Source organism: Genypterus blacodes, unplaced genomic scaffold, assembly GCF_046128005.1.
Source record: "Genypterus blacodes isolate CSIRO-AG114 ecotype Tasmania unplaced genomic scaffold, CSIRO-AGI_Gbla_v1 ptg000118l_1, whole genome shotgun sequence".
Classification (NCBI taxonomy): Eukaryota; Metazoa; Chordata; class Actinopteri; order Ophidiiformes; family Ophidiidae; genus Genypterus; species Genypterus blacodes.
In genome coordinates, this window is record NW_027466921.1 from 1,218,604 (window position 1) to 1,239,431 (window position 20,828).

The following is a 20,828-nucleotide window of genomic DNA, read 5'->3' on the forward strand; positions in this document are numbered from 1 at the left end:
TGTGGAACACGTGGTGCCGTGGGTCCAGATGACCTGGATTGTGGGCAGTAGAGACCAGAGGTGTTGCACTCAAAGTGACCCTTGGTGAACCTGATCTCCGTGTTTAGGGCTGACCGACTCTGTAGGACCCAGCGGAAAACTGCTCTACCCGGAGGGATCGGGAGAGAGAGAGAGAGAGAGGGGCAGAGAGAGAGAGAGAGAGAGAGAGAAGCCGCTCTCCCTCAGATCAGTCAGTGGCTTCATGGAGTTATGTGCCTCTGATCCTCCACCATGGATTGCAATCCGCGATCACTCCTTTTGATTTTACCTCTTTTACTCTCCTGCGTCCTGCCCGCGTTCCCCGTCATCTACCCGCTCAACGAAGGTAAGGACGCCTCACGCTGCCTTCACGTGTATCTCTGCGTGCGTGTTTGTCTGTGTGTGTGTGTGTGTGTGCGGGCTGATAGTGGAGCGCTGCGTCGGGGGGTTCCGTGGACTCGCTACTGTACCAGTGATGATACTAATATTAATAATAATGTGTGTAACAATGATGGAACTGAGCTCAGGCGGCGCGGAGAGAGTCGGAGTGTAACTACACAACCACAGACGATACACACACTTCAACTTCAATCACAGGTCCGAACCCAAACGGCACCGAGCCTGATTCTGGGGGAACGCGCGGGTCCAGATAGCGGGTCAGTCGGTGTGTTTAAGTCCCGGTGAAGAAGATGAGTTCATAACGGGGCGAGCAGTATATACAAAGAAACTCCGTCGTGTGTGCGTGTTTGTGTCTGTGTGTGTGTGTGTGTGTGTGTGTGTGTGTTTCAGTGACGGGCTCGCGTTCATCACTTTATGGTTTGTGTCAAAGCCGCGTTGTGTTTGTGTTTTGCGTTCGATCCCAGCGAGGTTTACTAGTTAATTGATTTAAAATCGATACATAGGCATTGGACGCGGCGGTTCTGCGCGTAAATCAGCGCGCGGAGCAGTTTGACCTGAATCCATCCACAAGCATCGACCTCAACCCGCTGCGAACAGCCCCGGAAAGTGCCACGGATCATCGAAAACGACCGTAAACCTCCTTCGGTCGCATCCCTCCAAATTTACCTCCATTCAATCAACATCACACATCGCGTTTACGTCATTAGTTTGCTTTTATTTCTTACGAGGATTTTTTGAGAGAGAGATGAAGCGGAGTGAAGCAGATCTGCGGGGAAACGAGTCAAACTGTGGGATTTGTTTGACTTAATGCTTAAAACTGTTAAATACATTTGTACCTCCCGGCACCAGATTACACCGGATTACAAAATATTTATTTCCAAGGTTAATATTTAGCATGAATGTGTGTGTACTTAAAGCTAAGGGAGGTAAAGAGGCTCCCGGGCTGAGCCGTGAACGTCCCTCAGTCCTGATTTAGACTCGTGGACGTGGGAAAATTGCACAACAGAAAACAAATATATATGCAGATTGAGGTCATGGCGTCTGTGTGTACGACGGTCACACGGCAATTCCTTAATGTATAGAAGTGATAATAGATAATAGAGAATATAGAAGGAAGTGATGAATAAATCTAATACCCATAGTGAAAAGCGTTTAGACTGAAGAATAACCCTGAACTAGAGCTTCACTCACACACACATGCACACACACACAGTTAAGAAACGCGATTGAAAGCAATTTTCAGCATCCGATTAACTCTTTACACGCTCTATGGTGAATTAATTAAAAAGTTTGGATGCGGACTAAAGAGTGAGACATCAGAAACGATAATCAAGGCAGCAGTGACGTAACTTCAGACTGATGTTTGAGCTGTTTAAAGTGATATCAAAGATGATATAAGAGAGAGTAATCCTCATCTGGGGGAGGAAAGTTTGTAGTTAAGTGTGTAGCAATTAAAAAAAAAAAAACCCATCTGATGTCTTGATAGTTTTGTTTCCCGTGAAGTTTATTTACAAAAACGTCCAATCCTGTAATCTGACGTAAACAAACCTTTAAACACATCTCGGACCTGTTTGATTTAAAGAGTTCGCCCCCTCAAACAGGTTTCTTCTTTGTTTTAACCAAATACTTCTTTGAAAAGGTTGAAATTGCAGCTTTGATGATCGTTTTCGCTCTCAAACGCATATGTGTGTATGTGAGAGAGAGTGCGTGTGTGTGTGTGCCTGTTTGCGACCCCGCGGCCTCCATTCTGCGTCACGATTCATTTCAAACAGTCACAGGGTCGCGTTCAGCTTTCTAAAGCAGCACCGGGGATCTGCCGGTTCAATCGATCATAGCTGAAAAACTCCAGTAATCTTATCTGAATATTGTGTAACTATTTATTTATTTGTTTATTTTCTTCAATGTATACCTCTGACTGCCAAGGTCAAGGAAGGCCTGTTGTGTTACTTTGATGAGTAACTTATTGCAGCCCCCATCAAGGCTAAATAGATCACCATTTATGTCAAGAAAGCTGTACTTGAGCATTGAAGTGTGTAGTAGTGTGTGTGTGTGTGTTTGTGAGAGGGAGAGAGAGAGGGACTCCAGTGTATGAAAGAGAAATAAACACTTCAGAGCTACAAAGAAAATAGAAACTGATGGCAAGATTTCTTTTGATATTTGGTGATGTTAAAGCCAGGAGAGGTGTTTTGTTTCTTTTGTCTACAAGTGAGCTGAAATAACTGCCAAGAGTAAAATTAAAATTAAAAAAAATATAATTTCTAAGACATAAATCTGCCAGAGAGTGTCAGTATGGAGCCATATACATTCACCACACACACACATGCTGCTGCTGCTGGGACACACACACACACACACACACACACACACACACACACACACACACACACACACACACACACACACACACACACACACACAGTACACTGTATTTGCGTTACTGCACTTAAGTCCAGTTTCTTATTATATCAAGCGGAAGGGGGGGGCGTCCCATTTCTGAATCTGACACACTTGCCTTTACAGTAATGTGGTAGTCATTAGAAAAAAGCCATTAGAAACGCCTTAAATGAAGAATTCTCCTTATGGTAAAAGAAGTTCATTACAACGTCGTTTAGTTTAAATGGCAATTTTTCAGGAAAGGAAGATCACTGATGGTGTTTTAACCAGATGAGTCACTTTAACGTGTTTCTTATTATATAAAACCTAAATATCCCGATCAGTTTATTTGATAAAAGAAGTCACGTTTATACGTACCAGGTAGAGATGTAAACTCCTCTCCAAATCAAACAAAATGATGGCAGATTGTGATCTATTTGATCTGAAGTGACGTCCTTGAAAGACTCCCGAGCTGCACTATAGCTGCTGGATCTGAATCTACAAGTGCGCTCAGGACGATCAAAGGTCCTACGTTAAGGGGGAATTAAACTGCATTTTAAGACAGTAAATGTTCGATCCTAGTCCTGCTCACATATTTATGGACTCTGTGGGAAATCTGCGAGGCTCTAACGAGACAAATGGATGAGCTGGAGAATACAGAGAGATGGAAAATAAAGCTGTGATCTGATCGGACTGACTGAAAACACGCTATTATTCTTATTGTTATTAATATAATTCCTATTTTATTCCTCCCACGTGTATAACAGAGAGGCAGCCGTATAGTTTAACGTTCTAATCTCCTGTCCAATCTTCCAGTATTAATCTCCACATTTATTTTGCGGCTCCATTTCGGTCCTTAACAGTTTTGCGTCTGAAGTCTAGAGGGAAAAGTGGGGAAACAAACCTCCATTTGCGGATCTCGCCGTATACGAGCTGCTGAGTTACTGTAACATTAAGCAGATGTTTTATTTTCTTCCGTCGCTGGAAGACTTGAAGGTGTTTTCTCCTCCGTTTGTCCCCGTGCGCGGTCCGGCGCAGGCCCGCTGCCTTCAGGGCCCGCGGGAGGACGCGGGTATTTTTACCCGGCGGCAGGGAAGCCTGTGCCGGGGAGCCCGCGGCGGCGCTCCCGCTGGGTTTGATCTGCGTGTGTTTAGCGATGGGTGCACCTTAACGCGCGTATACGCACACACAGAGAGACACACACAGACGTATACGGGCGCCTATAGGTGCTGTCAGAGCCCAAACAGGGAGAGTGGCACCCTCGATTGAACACAACGCTTCAGGGCTGTCAGGGAGGGAAAGACAAAGTGCTCTGCGGTGATCGGTGCGTGTTTTGGAGCCATTTGTGCGCAAAGAACGAAGGAGAGACACGGAAAGAAAGGGAGAGAGAGAGGAGGAGGAAAGACAGGGAGAGAGGAGGAATGGGGGCACAGGAGCTGGGCGGGCAGCGGGAACATCAGACTGAGAGAGACTCTGCGCTTGAATAATTCATAATGGGAGTTGAACACTTCACCCTTTAACACAGACACAAGTCGCCTCTCTGCCTGCACTGCGGCCTGCCAACCTCACATCCACCAAGCCAGAACCCCCCCCCCCCCCCACCCCCTCCTACTGCTCCCCACCACAAGCTGGGGGATATGATCAGAGCATGCACACGTGTCCACTCTATTCTATTCCATTCTATTCTTTTCTATTCTATTCCGTCACCAGCTCTAGCTTTGCAGATCCAGATGGGAGTGTCTCCCTCGACTGATCAAGCCATTTGTTGATCTGAGAGCAAAATCTAAAAACATCTTCCTCTCATATAAACAAAAACTTAATTGTGTCTGTAGCCGAGGGTTCAGTTCCCTTCTGCTTCTGTTCCCCTCCTGCTCGTCTCCTAAGCGTGTTCCCTCCCGCCGTAGTGCATATATAGTTTGGATCAACTTGTCTTATAGCCTTTAAGTGACGCTCTCTGCTGCGGTGCTCTCTGCTCAGACGTCCCTACTTGGCGTCCATCTTACAAGTGAGAAAACAGACTTTTCGGTTTGGGATGTTCAACGTTTCTGCATTTTAAACTGAATGACTGCAGACCAAACTCTTTATTCTTTCTCGTATGCATAATTCAAAGCTGTGGACGGTTGATGAACGTGCTTGGCTTAAGATCGACCGTGCCGCCCGATGAAATCACCTGAAATCCCTCCAATCTAAAGCAGCAGCTGCACTGAGTGAATGAGTCATTTGTTGAGGTGGTGTCCTCTCCTTCTGTCTCCTCCTCCTCACTTATTGTCCAGGGATCAGTGTGTGAGTGTGTTTGTGTGTGATAGTTGCCTATAGGTGTGTGTTGGAGCTGATCCACCTGTTTGTACCTCTGTGATGTTTTGGTCCCTTACAGGCAGGCTGACTCAGTTTGCTATTAATACACACCCTCGAGTTCCCGGCTACAGACACTCCCTGTTGGGGCGAGGGTGTATGTGTGTGTGGGGGGGGGTATGCTGGGCTGATGTGAGCTCGCTGAGTGTGTATGTGTTGGACTGAGAAAGCAAATGCCAGCAAATGTTTGTCTGTGCTCGTAGTTTGTGCCTGCTCGGTGTGAGTGCACGTGGGTCTGAAAGAGTGTGAGAGTGTGTGTGTGCAGCCCCCCACACCCCTCCTCCTCCGTGCAATATGAGAGTCTTCTAATTTTCTGCTCTCGAGTTCCCTCGCTCGGCTCAATTTGAGGTGTGGGTTCGGCTGGTTGGGATAATGTAAATTGGAGGCAATGGGCCCGGATGCTGCGCCGCTATTATCTGACGCGAACAGATTCAGCTTCATTACAACGTCTCTGCTGCCACTCAGCCGGCTGATGGGCCCCGGCCCGCCTCAGCGCAGGTGAGACTCAATTATTGGCATTTCAGAGTAGCTGGGATGCGATAATAAGTCTCCCAAGTGTGTGTGTGTGCGTATGTGTGTGTGCGCTCTCTCGGCTTCCTTATCTGCCACGTTTGCTGACTGACATTGAGATTTACCTGAAGAAAATTAGGATTTCTGTCTGAAGCCTTTTTAATGTCACACTAAGTACAGACGCGAGTTCATTGAGTTTTAGCTTTTTTCCCGCCGTAAACGTTGTCTCTATTTCTTCTTCTTTCACTCTCTCTGTAGACGTGCGTGCTTGTTTACTGCAGCTCCGAAGAGAAGAATATTGGAAGGATTTCTCCTCCTTATTTCACAGTGAATAGAGTCACAGCTGCAGGGCCTGTATCTCTATTGCGCTGGTGCTTCCCAGTGCTGAGTGCTTGTGTGTGTGTGTGTGTGATGTGCAGACTGCTTTGCTCTCAGAGGCGGAGAAGGGAAAGGGGCTGAGTCAGTTGCCGACTGAGCCACAACAGGAGAGACGGTTGGAATAGAGGCATTTTATCTCTCCCTCATTTACATTAAGAGGTCCTCTTCGGCCTTTTCACGTAGATCTGCAGAACATCAACATTCAAAATCAGTGAAACGTGTAAATCACATTTGTTTGCTTGAATTCTGGATCACCAAATGGTAAATTCAACCAAAAAACAAGTGCAAATCCCAAAACATCCTCCGTAAAGTGCCGTTCACTGTTTTTATATTTGTGCCGTTTGTTCCACCTCAGCCCCGTTAGAGACCCCTTTGTGTGGTTTGGCTCGTTCTCAGGCTTGTACGGTGAGATATGGCGCCGCGCTCACGCCACTCAGGTCCTTGTGGGGGTTGTGTAATGGACGAGAACTTTCCATGTTAGATGGATGGGTTTGTGATACTGTATTTTACCCCGAAACATCTGCACTGTTCATGGAAACACGATGCCCTCTCACATCTGTCGGGCGGATTGTGACCTCGCCTAATAATGCGACGCCGCTGTGTGAATGTTGCAGGAGAAGTAGTCCTATAGAAAATGGTTTAAAAGCATATAAATGTCTACTTTTCATGGTTTATGGGAGTTGACGGCTGGATTCTGTGTATAGTCAAAGGCGTGACTCTCCAGCTCTCACTCTCGGTGTGTGTGTGAGTGCTGTATGTGCGTGTGTGTGCGTGCGTGCGTATGTGTGTGTGGCAGCTGAGTAAATAGAGTCATGATCAGTGATCTCTCGGGCCCTCCTGTGGGATTAGATAAAGGCTAATTGGGGCTAACAAGGACGAGATACTCATGTTCTCTGTGTTTCTCCTCTCCGCAGTCAACCTGTTAGACTCTAAAGCGAGCCAAGGAGAGCTGGGATGGATTTCCTACCCGGCACATGGGGTGAGTTGATCTTACACATTTATTCACAAGGATGTCTGAATATGATTTATTTTCCATATCACCAGAGGGGTTTCAGCTGTGAATGGATTGGATTTCTCCGACTGTTGTGGTTCTCACTCTTGTGGTCCGTTTGACCTAATGAGCCAAGTGCAGATTAACCCACTTTTTCTTTGGAGGTTTTCTGTTCATTCGCCTCCTCGCAGGTTAAAGGTTAAGCGTTCGGAGCTCGCCATATGGCCAAGATGCTTAGAAGAAAACGCGTTGTGTGTGGATATCTGTGTGTGCGCTGGAGATAGATTAAAGTATTAACGGATTTGAGGTTGTAGAGACAAAAGCATCTATGTAAGAATGTAAGTAATCAACCCCCCCCCCTTTTTTTTAAATGCCAGTCATAGACAGCGTTTCACTTCTGCTGCATGATGTGTGTGCTGCCTTTGTTCTGTTTCTCTTCATGTCTTTGATTAAGGATTTACTTCCATCCACACACACTCGCGCGTGCACACACACACACTTCGATACGGTTACCACATGCATGCATTAACATGTACACAACAGATACAAGTGACCCAATTTATATGACACCCAAACTGAGGGAATCAAATGTCCTCCGCCACTAATGTGTGAATTCACCTGATACCTGCCAATCCTGACCCACTCGGAATTGGGTCTTCTGTTCTGATGTAGCCACAAAATGTCACAAAATGTCTCTCCCAGATTCTTCTCTGCCATCAAAAATATCATAACATCATTGTAGATCTCTAAAGAAGTGTAAGAAAAAACTCCTGATTTCCAATTTTTTTTTTTTTAATAAATCATCAATTCAAATTTGTTGCTGGATTTTCCCTCTACAGCTCCAAACGATTAAAGCCGGCAGGCGTGGAGCTCTCGTAGCTGCAGCAACATCCACCAACGTGGAAAAAAAAAAAAAAAAAGGTCTGCGCTGCCTCATCTATCAGCCGACACACAGCCTCTCCACTGGGCTCGCTGCGTTTATTTGTCTTACTGGTTAGACTACTGTGCCTCAGGGCTTGCCCACCGACACACACACACACACACACACACACACACACACGCACACACACTTCCTCGTTTTTCCTTTATTAAGTGTTAGAATTACTCCTTGGCAGTGGCTTAGGGTAATCCAGTCATTTGTTCCATAGAGCTGCCAAACCTTGTTTCCTTTGGTGATATACAGCACTGGCACCGTCCAAACATTCAAAGTTTTGTCGTGAGGTCGAAACTCAAAAATAAAATCACCCCGAGGTAAAATTGAAGGCTCTTGAAAAATTCAGGCTGCGGACAATGTCAGGTGATTAGGTCGAGCGCTCAAAGGAGTCCAGATGAAAGAAGCTATTCATATTTGTAAGCGCATAAGAAGGAGTGTACTCGAAAATAATGGAGTGAAAATACTTCATAACAGTATTGAAGTATGTTTTGGATGAGTTTGGTTGTGAAATGTGAAAAATTTGAATAAAGCTGTAATATTTTGAGAATGAAGTTGAAATGGAAAGTAGCTGCTTTTCCTCGTCTAGACAGGGTTTGTATTTTTACTTTCAGTTCTTGAGTAGAGTTATTATTAAAAGGAATACCTGTGATATTTCATAACATCAGGCAGCTAAATTAAGGTATTTTTCCTAATGGGCCAATTTTACATGTAAGTCAGTTTTGAATGGCCCCGTCTCTGCTTTTAGTCAAGTCCAGCTCCCAGGTACTTTACCCACCGCTGCTGCTTCACAGCCTGCAGCAGAACATGACCCCGTGTGTCAGAGGTGAAGCGGCGTGAGCTCCGTTTGATGTCACCTTATCTGCTTTGAACAAGTTGAAGAGAGAAGCACGTGGTGGCAAAGTTGATAAAAAGGCTAGAGGAACAAGAGAAAGGGAGGATCAGAGAGAGGGGGAGGGAAAGGAGGGGAGGACAGGGATGAGGAAAAGAGAGATATTGCTCATGATCAAGTCCTCAAGGTGAATCATCTGTAATTACTCACGTCATCCACCAACTGCGCTTCGATAAGCAGCCTGCCCTCGGAGAGCGCCGCTCACAAATGATTTTTTCATAATGTGGCAGTGGCACTGAGCCCTTACACACACACACACATATACGCACACTCACTCATATTGATGGAGAGACCGGGCCTATTGGCCTACCGAGACACAACGTGCTCCGGTCAGAACAAATTAAGAGCTTAGCCTCCCCCGGATGTTGGCTCTGTAGCTACCAATCGGACGGATGAGTGTGTGTGCGTGTATGTGTGTGTGCGTGCGAGAGAGATCCGTCCAGTTATACTGTTATCTGTCTGGGGGGCAGGCTGATTACTGAGCAGTGTCCAGGCAGCTTAGTCCTTCAGTAGACTAAAGAGTGTTAAAGATTACCCAGTGGAATGCTTTGAAAAGATTCTTCATTAACAAACAGTAGATGCTGTGCATACAGAGCAGACGTGGATCCAGGGTATGAAACCCAGCAGTGCATGAAGATGAAGGTCCATTTTTAACGTAAAATAAAAAGGGTTCGGCCGCTGTTATTGCTCCGACTCGGAATTATGCCGCATGAATAGAATGGCCTGTAGTTGTTTTAATGATACGTTTGCTTTGCCAATGTTGAATTCTTGTTGTAAGATGTTATGTTTGCTCTCACAAACTACTTAACAGACATTTGTAAGTCAGGCCAAAAGCAAAGCAGCAACCGGCTATTTATACACAACTATTTATAAAGGGCTTTTTCTTTTTCTTCGTAACTCCTGAACCGTGAGATGTATTGGCAAAAGATGGAGAAACGTGAAACATTGAGTATTGAATAAGCCTGAATAAGTCAGAACCCGTGAACATGGATTAATTAAGCCAACCTTGAGTTTTGAGCAGAGCCCAGAAGGTTGCCAGTTTAAATCGCGGCTTGTTTTAGGGGAATCAACAAGTAACACACCTACCCACGTTCCAAAATGACTGTTGAGGTGCCTTTGAGCAAAGAATAAGCAAAGTTTTGGAGAAGCCAGCTGTTGGGAAGGACAAGAGGCTGAGGAAGAGTAATAATAAGAAGGAGCTGGTTTCATTTAGTGTGTGTGTGTGTGTGTTCAAGTTTCCCCTTCGTTCAAGACTGACCGATGAAAAGCTGTCTGACTGATATGTTGCAGTTGTCGTGGCTATGACCCCGTGACCTGCAGAGCTGGAAACGTAAGCTGCCTCTGCACTTGTCGTGGACGCTCCATTTAATAGCCCCCCACTCGGAAATACACAAACGCACACTTCATGCCACTCATGATAACTGTTTAACCCGTAACCTGTTACTTAACTTAACTTAAATGTGTTTCTTCATACAGTATATCAATAAAAGGTTTGAGTTACTAGAATTTTTGGACTGGACATTGTTTGAATTGGAGGAAGCTCAGTCAGTGTTTATAATGTTTCCCTAAAAAAAAACCAGTCTTGGCCTAAACATTTTGTTATCCGACACTGGTCCACATACTGGTCCACATACTGGTCCGTCAGCTCCCAGTGAGCAGAATGCGTTTGAAGTGGGTGAACTGGTGTGTGCTGACTGTGTGACTCTGAAACGTGCCTGTTGCCATAGCTGTAATGTCTTTGGCGGATCGGGTTACTGCCCTCCATTTTACTGTCCCTTTGGCCGCCCCTGCTACCTTACCTACAGCACAGATCAGACAGGCCAGGGGGAGGGAGGGAGGGAGGATCGCACCACACCGTGCCCCAGCTGTGACCATCAAGGGTCAGGGTCAAAGGTCACAAGGTCTGGTGTCGGGTCCTAATGTTGTTATATATCAATTAGAGGGCACGGGTGGGGGGGAGAACTGCCCCCTGGAGAGGAACAAGTGCTGGACTTCTCACTTTAGACCTTATTTATCCTGGTAACACACTTCCACTGATCAGCTGTATTCAATGAAACACACCTGGAAAGGTATCAAAACCCCTTAAGGAGGACTTCTCAATCATTTTAAAACTTGTACAGACTGATTTGACAGTGAGTTCATTGTAAATAACTTTAACATGGTAAAATCAGCCAACAAATCAGCTTTAAATCACATTGCGACGCCATTAATCAATACACATTGTAGGACTGTATGCGCACTAATATATTCTATTACTGAGGTGATTATCTCCATAAATGTGGCAGATGGATCCAATTTTGTATCTTGGATCAATTTCCATTCCACTAACAGTGCACTGATTTGTGGATTAAGGAGACCACAAAATGCGAGAACTTGATTTTCTTGCTCTGGCTGCTGCGTTCTCCATAGCAACAGCTGAAGAGACTCTTAATGCCAACATGTAAACAATAATATAAGATTCATAGTATCATTGAATAATCCAGTAGATTGGTGTGTTCTAAAGGTTCAAGGCTCAAGGATTGAATGGGCGAAGGCCTGAAGAATGTCTGAACTGTTTGTGTACCTGTATTGATGAAGAAGTTGCATACAGTTTGAGTGACAGCTACAACTTAAATCCTTTGAAGCTTATTAACAACAGATGCAGCCAATTTAGCAATTTAGCTGAGTCAGTCCCTTACAGGCAGAAAGAGCAAAAACAACAGTTACATTTTAACAAATTAATTTTCTGAAAGAGGACAAAGTCCTACCTGTCTTTGTATGTTTTGTTTGTAAAGTGTCAAATTTGTGGAAGTTAAGAGTTAAACATGTTTTTAAAGTTGAAATGGGCGAGATTTCAAAACACATAATCAAGATCTGACATTGAGGAAAGAAAAGGAGTCCTTGCCTTAATTGCCGTATGATTGAAGCGCATGTTTACCTATCATGCGAAACTCCAGCGCTGGCTCCAGGGGTGTGTGTGTGTGTGTGTGTGTGTGTGTGTGTGTGTGTGTGTGTGTGTGTGTGTGTGTGTGTGTGTGTGTGTGTGTGTGTGTGTGTGTGTGTGTGTGTGTGTGTGTGTGTGTGTGTGTGTGTGTGTGTGTGTGTGTGTGTGTGTGTGTGTGTGTGTGTAATCCTCTGCTGTGGTCGTTTATATGATAGCGCCGGCATGTCACTGTCTCCTATCTAGTGCAATTCCTCTGTAAAATGATCTGGAGCTGGATTATGATGTCACATTTCTCCTATTTTCTCTCTCTCTCCTGTCTCCCCATCTCTCTCTTTCTCCTCGCATGGTAAAATATTTACTGACTATTATTCAGAGTTGGAGGAGTTTGCAACCCACACAAAGCCTGGTTGGGCCATGGTAGGAGTGTGTGTGTGCGTTATCCTCATGAGGGCGATCCTCACATCATAGAGGAGGTCATGTGTTCTTTGGCAAAGAATTGATCAAGTTGAGTCATTCTCTATGGAAAAGGACATGACACACACACGCACTCTTTCTCTCCAACACACATACTTAAATAGACACCACACCTGGGTTTGATTATGAAGCCTGTGTGCCCGTGTGTGTGTGTGTGTGTGTGTGTGTGTGTGTTCCACGCACCGCAGACCTCGACCAAAGTCGGCTTAAACGCAAAGAGACATCACTCGCAGTCGCTTTTTACATTTAGTGGAGTTCGCGACGCGACGTATCGAAGTACGCCAAAGCTTGTGTTGCCACATGTGTGTATTGTACAGAATAGTGTGTGTGTGTGCTGTATAATGTGCACCACTCCGCTCGTCCTTGCATTGTGTGATGATGGATGAGGATTATTGACCCCTCACTGACTCGGGATCGCCTGCTCGCGTGTGTTTGTCCTCTAAACATATGGGACGTGAACTTGCCCCCCTCCTTTTACACGGGCTAATACCATGTCCCCCAGAATATAGTGAATAGATTATTTATATATAGTTTTATAATTATGAGTAAACCTGTAAGGAGAGAAAGAGGGAGAAAGAAAGAGGTGATGTCAAAGAAAGCATGGCAGAGGACAATAAACAGCGAGTCTCTCCCAACACTCCTTTCTCATTCTCGCTCCCTCTTCTCTCTCTCTCTTGTTTCTTTCCCTCTCTGGCCCGCTGTCACTCTGTCCGGGGGTGTTTCATTAACTTTGCCATGAGATGAAAAGCAAGTGGCCATCCCTCAGTCTGAGAGCTCCTCCAGCACCAGGCATTCATAGATATTCTTCACACCCTCTCACACACACATGCATAAGAACACACAAGCACACACACACACTCTCACACCCACTCACACACAGGCGCACACACACATGCTATTATTGTAATGGAGAACCTAGGCTTTTAGCTCGTCATTAATTTCTATGTTCAGGCTGAAAGCACCTGCTGGGTCTGCCGCTATGAGACTTTAAACACTTCACACGAGCCTTATGTCCGTGTGTGTGTGTGTGTGTGTGTGAGTGAGAGAGTGTGTGTGGGCGTGCGTTACCATTTACGCTGGTGTGAAAGTCGCGATAATTCAGCTTCCACAGAGCCAGACTCCCATTCCGCCTTTTGTTTTTTTGTTTTTTGAAGAGAACATTCCGGCGTTCCCATATGAGCCTATATGATCAATGAGTGTTTCCCGCTGTTCTTGAATTCTAAAGGAATGACCTCGCTTCTCTTCTTCTCTCCTCTCCTCCCTCACTGCTGTCTCCCAGTGGAGGGAAAATGTAAGATGGACACAAATCCGCTCTGTCCACACACACACACACACACTCACACACACACACACTGTCACGTCGTTCCCTCAGCACGCTTCGCCGCCATCCGAGTCGACCAGTCCGCCGCTCCAAACGTCTGCACATGTAGAGAACAGAACATGTTAGTTTAGTATGAGGGTGAAAAACACACTACGGGATTATGTTAATATTTAACACCAATTAAGCCACTTGGTACTAGTTTAGCAGGATTCAGTTGGGAAATCACACTTCATCGTGTTTCTCTGAGATATTTGTGCCCCAAATCGAGCGGATTTGGCTGAGCTCAGCAAGTTTTGCTTTTAATTAATCACAGATCTGGTGGTGTGATTTTTCACCCTAAGTGTTTAATGGATGTTTAGTATGCAGCAAGTGTGAGTTTCTGTCTAAATAATTGATTTGTTAATGCTTAAAGGGTGGAGATAACTTTATTTTTCTGTCTTTTCTCTCCTCCTCTCCTTTCCTCTTCTTCTATCTCTTCAAATATTTAAATTTGTTCCAATCTTTCACCCTTTCTTCCTCTCCCACCTCTCTGTTGCCCCCTGCCCGTCTTCTTCCCCTTCCTTACTTTTTCCCCCTCTCGTTGCTCCTCTCATTCTCTCTCCCTCTCGCCATCTCTCTCAGTGGGAGGAGATCAGCGGCGTGGATGAGCACTACACTCCCATCAGGACCTTCCAGGTCTGCAACGTGATGGAGTACAGCCAGAACAACTGGCTCCGCACCAACTGGATCCCGCGCAGATCCGCCCAGAAGATCTACGTGGAGCTCAAGTTCACGCTGAGGGACTGCAACTCCATCCCGCTGGTCCTGGGCACCTGCAAGGAGACCTTCAACCTCCTCTACCAGGAGACGGACGAAGACCAGGGCAGCCACTTCCGAGAGCACCAGTTCTCCAAGATCGACACCATCGCCGCCGACGAGAGCTTCACCCAGATGGACCTCGGCGACCGCATCCTCAAGCTCAACACGGAGGTGCGCGAGGTGGGACCCATGACCAGGAAGGGCTTCTATTTGGCGTTCCAGGACGTGGGGGCCTGCGTAGCTTTGGTTTCCGTGAGGGTTTACTTCAAGAAATGCCCGTTCACCGTGAAAAACTTGGCCGTCTTCCCTGACACGGTGCCCATGGACTCCCAGTCACTGGTGGAAGTCAAGGGCTCGTGTGTCAATCACTCCAAGGAGGAGGAGCCTCCGCGAATGTACTGCAGCACGGAGGGGGAGTGGCTTGTGCCTATAGGAAAGTGTCTATGTAACCCGGGATACGAGGAGAGAAGCAGCACCTGCCAAAGTAAGTGAGACGCACTTTCATCCGTTGGGTTTCACTTTCCCACCATTCTCCTCTTCTCCCTCTCTGGTTTCCTCCTTTAGTTCCTCGCGACCGCTCTATTTTTTTTCCTTCCTCGTGTGCTCTGGTCCCATCTAAGAACCTGCAGTGTGTAAAAATAAAATCTATTTTCATTTTATGCAGTTTCCCAAGGTTGCATAAGTGAAGCGTTTGATAAGGAGACTCTCACACTTCATATCTGTCAGCCCAGAGCTCTGCAAAGCCAAATGCCCAGCCTTTGTGTGTGTGTGTGTGCCTTCAAAAGAACAGAAGAATCCCAGTGTGTCTGTGTGTGTGTGTGATGTGTTATCCAGGCCTTTGAGCTACAGGGCGCAGCCTGCAGTAGTTCAACAGTAAGCTGCTCTGTGTCACATCATTAGCTATGGGAAGATCCACTGATAGAGCAGGAGAAAGAGGAGGAGGAGGGTGGTGGTGGATGGTGATTGGTGGAATATTTGCGGTGATGGTCAGGGGTGTTGGTGGAGCTGCAGAGAGTTGAGTCTGGAGATACTCGATCCCACCCCAAAGTCTGCCGTCTGCACGTCTGCTTCTCCTCCTTAAGTTCAGTCCGTCTCCTCCAGCCACTTCCTTCCTGGCCGGAATGTCGTCTTTTTTGCGTGTTAGCCATCTGAGCCGTCGCCAGTTTTGAGCCAGGTTGTTGTTGACGCACGTGGATGAAAATACTGGAATAGTCGACGGCTTGTAAAACGTTTCGGCTCCTGGCTGCTGATCATCTGAGGAGATCTAAAGGCCTAAAGGAAAACTATTGACTGGACTGCAGATACTCTTATGCACTGAGGCGGGCTGCTTTACATCATCCCTATTCATCCAAACACTATAATAAATCATCCCAATGTGACGGCCGACCTGCGCTGCCGTGGTAACCTCTTTTTGCGGGTGACTAAGATATAGACTCGCTCAAACTATCTACACATGCGTTTGAATGGTTGCATCTATCTACAGAAACTGTGTGTGTGTGTGTGTGTGTGTGTGTGTGTGTGTGTGTGTGTGTGTGTGTGTGTGTGTGTGTGTGTGTGTGTGTGTGTGTGTGTGTGTGTGTGTGTGTGTGTGTGTGTGTGTGTGTGTGTGTGTGTGTGTGTTTTTTGTGGCTAGTGGTTCAGCAGTTACTGCGTCTATGTGTGGCACACTGGTGACGGCAGTTTTGTTATCCTGCAGCTTTTCATCGACTTTCTGTTATTGTAAATAGATAAAAAGTGTTTCTCCAACCACACGTTACTATGATAATAAGAGAAGCAACAGTTTGTCGTGCGTCCATATTCTATGAATTTGTGAGTTTGTTTCGACCGTGACTTTGTTGTGACTGGTCGCTCGTCTCTTCACAACGTTTCAGAAGAATTAAATCAGACGCAGCATCTGCTCTGCGAATGTTCCTCTGTATGTGTGTGTATGAGAGTGTGTGTGTGTGGTACGTCTTGGCCCTCCCAACGCTCCAGCGCTCATTCACTGTCTCCGTTCGCCACAGCCGTGCCCAGTGTTAATTAAAGATCAAAGGCAGATCTCCCAGGTCAGACCCCCCCCACGACGTCGCCAAAAGGACGCGTTCTCGTCTCTCGGGGGGGCCGTGGCCTCCAGAGAGACCGTCTCACTGTCCAGATGCAGGGGAGACATTTCGGTGCAGCTGTTGGGTGAAAAACATGTACGTCCCAAATGTGAACCCTGCAGGGGGAGAGCAACAACAAAATGACCACATGGCAAAAAGATCAGATATTGACCACTAAGTGTGACACAGAATCATTAAATGGCAATGTGAAAGTAATGAAAGTAATAACAAATAAAACATGAAATACAGTTGTAATATTCTCATACATTAAAGATAAATTCATGGCATTTAAAAAACGTCCCGTTATCAGATGACAACACTGAATGGAATTCCGTTGACAAATGGCAGGTAGACCTCGGTGCCCCAGCTCGCCGACCCCCCCCGCACGCTGCCCTCCTTTCGCTTCCTGTCCCCCTGTCACTTGTGTGAATGTTTGGATGTATTTGACAATCTCTTATTAGTTTCAGAGAGCTCTAATGGACTCTAATAAGGTCTTATGTTACCCCGGAGTGGGACAGCTGCACCAACAGGCCTCCGCAGCAGCCCCCTACACCCCCCCACAGCCAGGGGCCCCCAGCGCGCCGCTCGCCCTGCAGGCTCTCCGTGTTAACAGATAGATGAGCGGCCGTCGTCGGGGTCAGTGGCGCTTCGTTCCTGCGGCCAGATTCAATATGTGAGCTCCGATTCCCCGTGCTTCTTCGTATCGGAGACCAACAAAAACACATATTTGGCCCCGCAGACCACGATTCAGGGCCATGTTAGATGTGTTATCTTTATTTTCTGTTTTCAACTGTACGTGTGTGTTCTTTTGACAACACGCCGCCTCGTTGCAGCATCCTCCGTGTGTGTGTGTGTGTGTGTGTGTGTGTGTGTCTGTGGGAGTGAAAGAGAATTAGAGCAGTTGTCTTTGTTTATCCAGACCCCGAAGTGTATTCAGCGGCTTTAGTGGAGTACACTTGGTCTAGTATTAGTCATTATCTTCGTGTGTGTGTGCGTGTGTGTGTGGCTTGAAATATGTGAAAGCAGGTATGTTTTTGTTAGTAGCGCATTCAAAAAAATCCATACATTCTGTCTGGCTTTGGGAAGGGGATGTGTGTGTGTGTGTGGCTGTTTTGGATGCATGTCAGTCCATATTTCACAGGCAGGCGTGTATATTCGCCGCAAATGTATTCTGATATTCCACACAAGAGGGGAGAAATGTCATCACTTCCTCTCGCAGCGGTGTGGAGCCGTCGCGAGCAGACGGCGACTCTCCGGGTGAGGATGATGTGAATGGACGCGTCCTTCATCGTCGGGCTTTACTGTGTGTTTTCACCAGGCAGCTCCGGCCCTTGTGCGGAGAATGTGAGGCCAGATCTAATCTAGCTAAGTCGCTCTTTCATCTGTCATTAGAACAGACTGGAGCAGGTGAACCCGCTCCTATCTACCATCAGTGTGAAATTCCTGCAACTCCAATTTGATCCTAAAACAGCAAACGGATGTGTGTGTGTGTGCGCGTGTATGAGTGTGTTGCACATGCCGGCAGCTGTTCTGTTGTGCGTCGAGGAAAAATGCAGGTTTACATTCTTGCTGGATTTATCAAGACACACAATGCTGCAAGTTGCCAGCGCGGTAATGCTTATTATAATGACACACATGCATGTAAATGTGTACGCAGATGCAGAGACACACACACACACACACAAACACACACAATAGAGTCAGTGGTTACTTACTACATCTAATGAGCAGAATACGTTTTATGCTATAAGTTATGCTGATTTGGTAATATCTCAGCGCCTTTGTGACGTTTCAAAAGTGGTGTGTGTGTGTGTGCACATTCATGCTCAGTTTGCTGTGAATATGAAATCTGATGCTCATGTGGAAAAAGGTCAAATCTTTGGTTGTCAGAAGATGCAGAATTGAACATTAAGCTGCACTTTGAGCCGATCATTTTGGTGGATTGATGTATTTGATGTGATTGATGTTTGGATTTAGATTTCTTTTTGGTAATATATAAGTTTACACTTTTTCCTCTGGGTTGGGGAAAGAGAGGGCTGCTTCGCCGTTTTAATATTTGTCTGACCTTCTCTGCCAAAGAAGTGTCAGAGTCACTGATGCTCAATATCACCGAGGCTGACACGACTTTGGCCCCGACACATTAAACACACCGACGCTACGTGGCTCAGAATACAGAGGAGAACAGAATAAAGCAGAATAGAGAAGAAAAGAATTGAAAAGAACTGAGTAGCATAGAGTACAATACAGTATCATAGAATAGAACTCAGTAGAATAGAATAGAACTGGATATCAAAGAGAAGAACTGAGTATCTTAGAGGAGAATAGAATAGAACTGAATAGAAACTAAAAGAGTAGAGTAGAACTGAGTATCATAGAGTAGAACTGAGTATCATAGAGTAGAACTGAGTATCATAGAGTAGAACTGGGTAGAATAGAGTACAACCGGGTATCCTATAGTTAGTAGAACTGAGTATCCTAGAGTAGAACTGAATACCCTAAAGTAGAACCGAGTATCATTGAGTAGAACCGAGTATCATAGAGTAGAACCGAGTATCATAGAGTAGAACCGAGTATCAGAGTAGAACTGGGTATCCTAGCATACAACTGGGTATCCTAGAGTAGAAATGAGTAGAATATAGTGTAATAGAATAGAATAGTGTCTTATGTTCCTGTGTGCGTTCTCACAGGCCCGCTGTGGTTCTATTAGCTCATTGTATCATGCAGTCAAATGGTTTCCAGCTGATGTTGCTGCTTCAGATAATCTCGGCCTCTTTTCGTTTGTTTACTTCCTCGCCTCCCTCCGTCTCCGCTGCTCGTCTTGGTCTTGGCTGCCGGTTCAAAGCCCGCTGTCGATCCCGTGCCAAATGTTTTATATCACTCCGCGCTCCCTCGCTAAAGCGATTTAGTGGCTGCCCACATACACTCACACACACACACACACACACACACATATATACATCCAGACTGGCTTTCATGCAAACATGCTGGAGTTTTTTGTCTGATTTTAAATGTCTACCTTATACATCATCAATGATTTTAACATTCAACCAAATGACTTCCGGTAATTTGCTAAGTGTTGTTGGTCCTTATAATCACACTGAGCATCGACAGCAGACATTTACAGGAACCGTTGAAGCAATTTTGTTTCTGTTTCCTCCAGAAATTCAAATTTGGTAACAAGTCAAGCGAAATAGGATAAAATTAAATCAAATTAAGATGATTTTATTTTACTAAAAAAACATTCCTGGCCTTCATAAAAATACAATGTGTTTGAATAATCAGCAATAGGAATAACAATTAATCACATCTTAATTCTCAGACTTCAGAGACACAGTGTGTCTTTTGCCCACTCAGAGAGCAAATGACATCATCTTCTGGGAATTTGACAGTGAAGTATTTCTGTTTCTGTCTGCATCAGATATCCCTGATATCTGCCTCCAGTGTCCATATCAGGCAAGTTCAACAAAAGGCACTGTGCTGATATTCCTGCTTACATTTTCCATCTTATTTTCCTCCTCATCCAGATTGTTTTTGGACTGTGTGTTGGAGTGTGTGTGTGTGTGTTTTAGTTCGTGTGTGTGTATCTTTCTGTCAGCGCTTTGAATTCATGGAGCTATTGGCTCTATTCTGCTCTTTTTGGAAGGACTCTGTTTGTTTGTGTTGGCCATTATGTAACTGCCAGGCTCTCCACAAGAACACGCAGACACACACCCACAGAGAAAGAGAGCGAGAGGGCGAGGGGGCGAGAGAGAGAGAAAGGGAGAGAGAGGCAACACAGACGACACCGCATCCCCTAAATTGTATTGAAAGTATGTCTGACCCAGTGACAGGTTAATATTCTCTTCGCTCTTTTAGTTAAATGTGTGTGTGTGTGTGTGTGTGTGTGTGTGTGTGTCAGTGTGTGTCAGTGTGTGTGTGTCAGATTCATACTGTAGCTGGACACACTCACGCCAGGCGCTTCATTTCCTTGTTGAACTAAATCATTGTTACTCCTTTGCTTCCACACACACATTTTCTCCACCTGTGCGGGTATCTGTTTCACCACTGCCCAGTGTGTGTGTGTGTGTGTGTGTGTGTGTGTGTGTGTGTGTGTGTTAAACAGGGTTGGGTTCTGCTGCATCAGTCCCCTCCTCTCTTGTCTCCTCAGCTTAGTTTGGAGGCTTTTTCTTTCCCCTGTAGCCTCTTGGCTGCGCGCTGTCTGCCTGGCATTTAGCCTCGGAGGAGATGAAGAGGGGAGGAGAGGCTGGACGAGGGAGAGGACAAGGCCTGGATTGAGTTCTCCAGAGAGAGAGAGAGAGAGAGAGAGGAAGGAGGGAGAGAGGGAGGGGGTGAGAAACGGCTTGCATTCAACTCAAATATGCAAAATCTGCCCAAATCCTAATTGCTG

The 20,828-nt window shown here is 45.8% G+C and overlaps 1 protein-coding gene across 1 annotated transcript in view; it reads left to right on the top strand.

Annotated features, from left to right (window-relative positions):
- Window positions 1–226: 226 nt before the first annotated feature.
- epha3 (eph receptor A3) overlaps window positions 227–20,828 on the top strand; it is an 82,790-nt gene continuing 62,188 nt past the window's right edge. Inside the window, exons 1-3 of the mRNA XM_076161988.1 lie at window positions 227–364; window positions 6,945–7,009; window positions 14,184–14,844. Of these exons, the coding sequence (XP_076018103.1) occupies window positions 271–364; window positions 6,945–7,009; window positions 14,184–14,844 (820 nt within the window). The 5' untranslated portion in view covers window positions 227–270. The remainder of the gene's footprint in view (window positions 365–6,944; window positions 7,010–14,183; window positions 14,845–20,828) is intronic.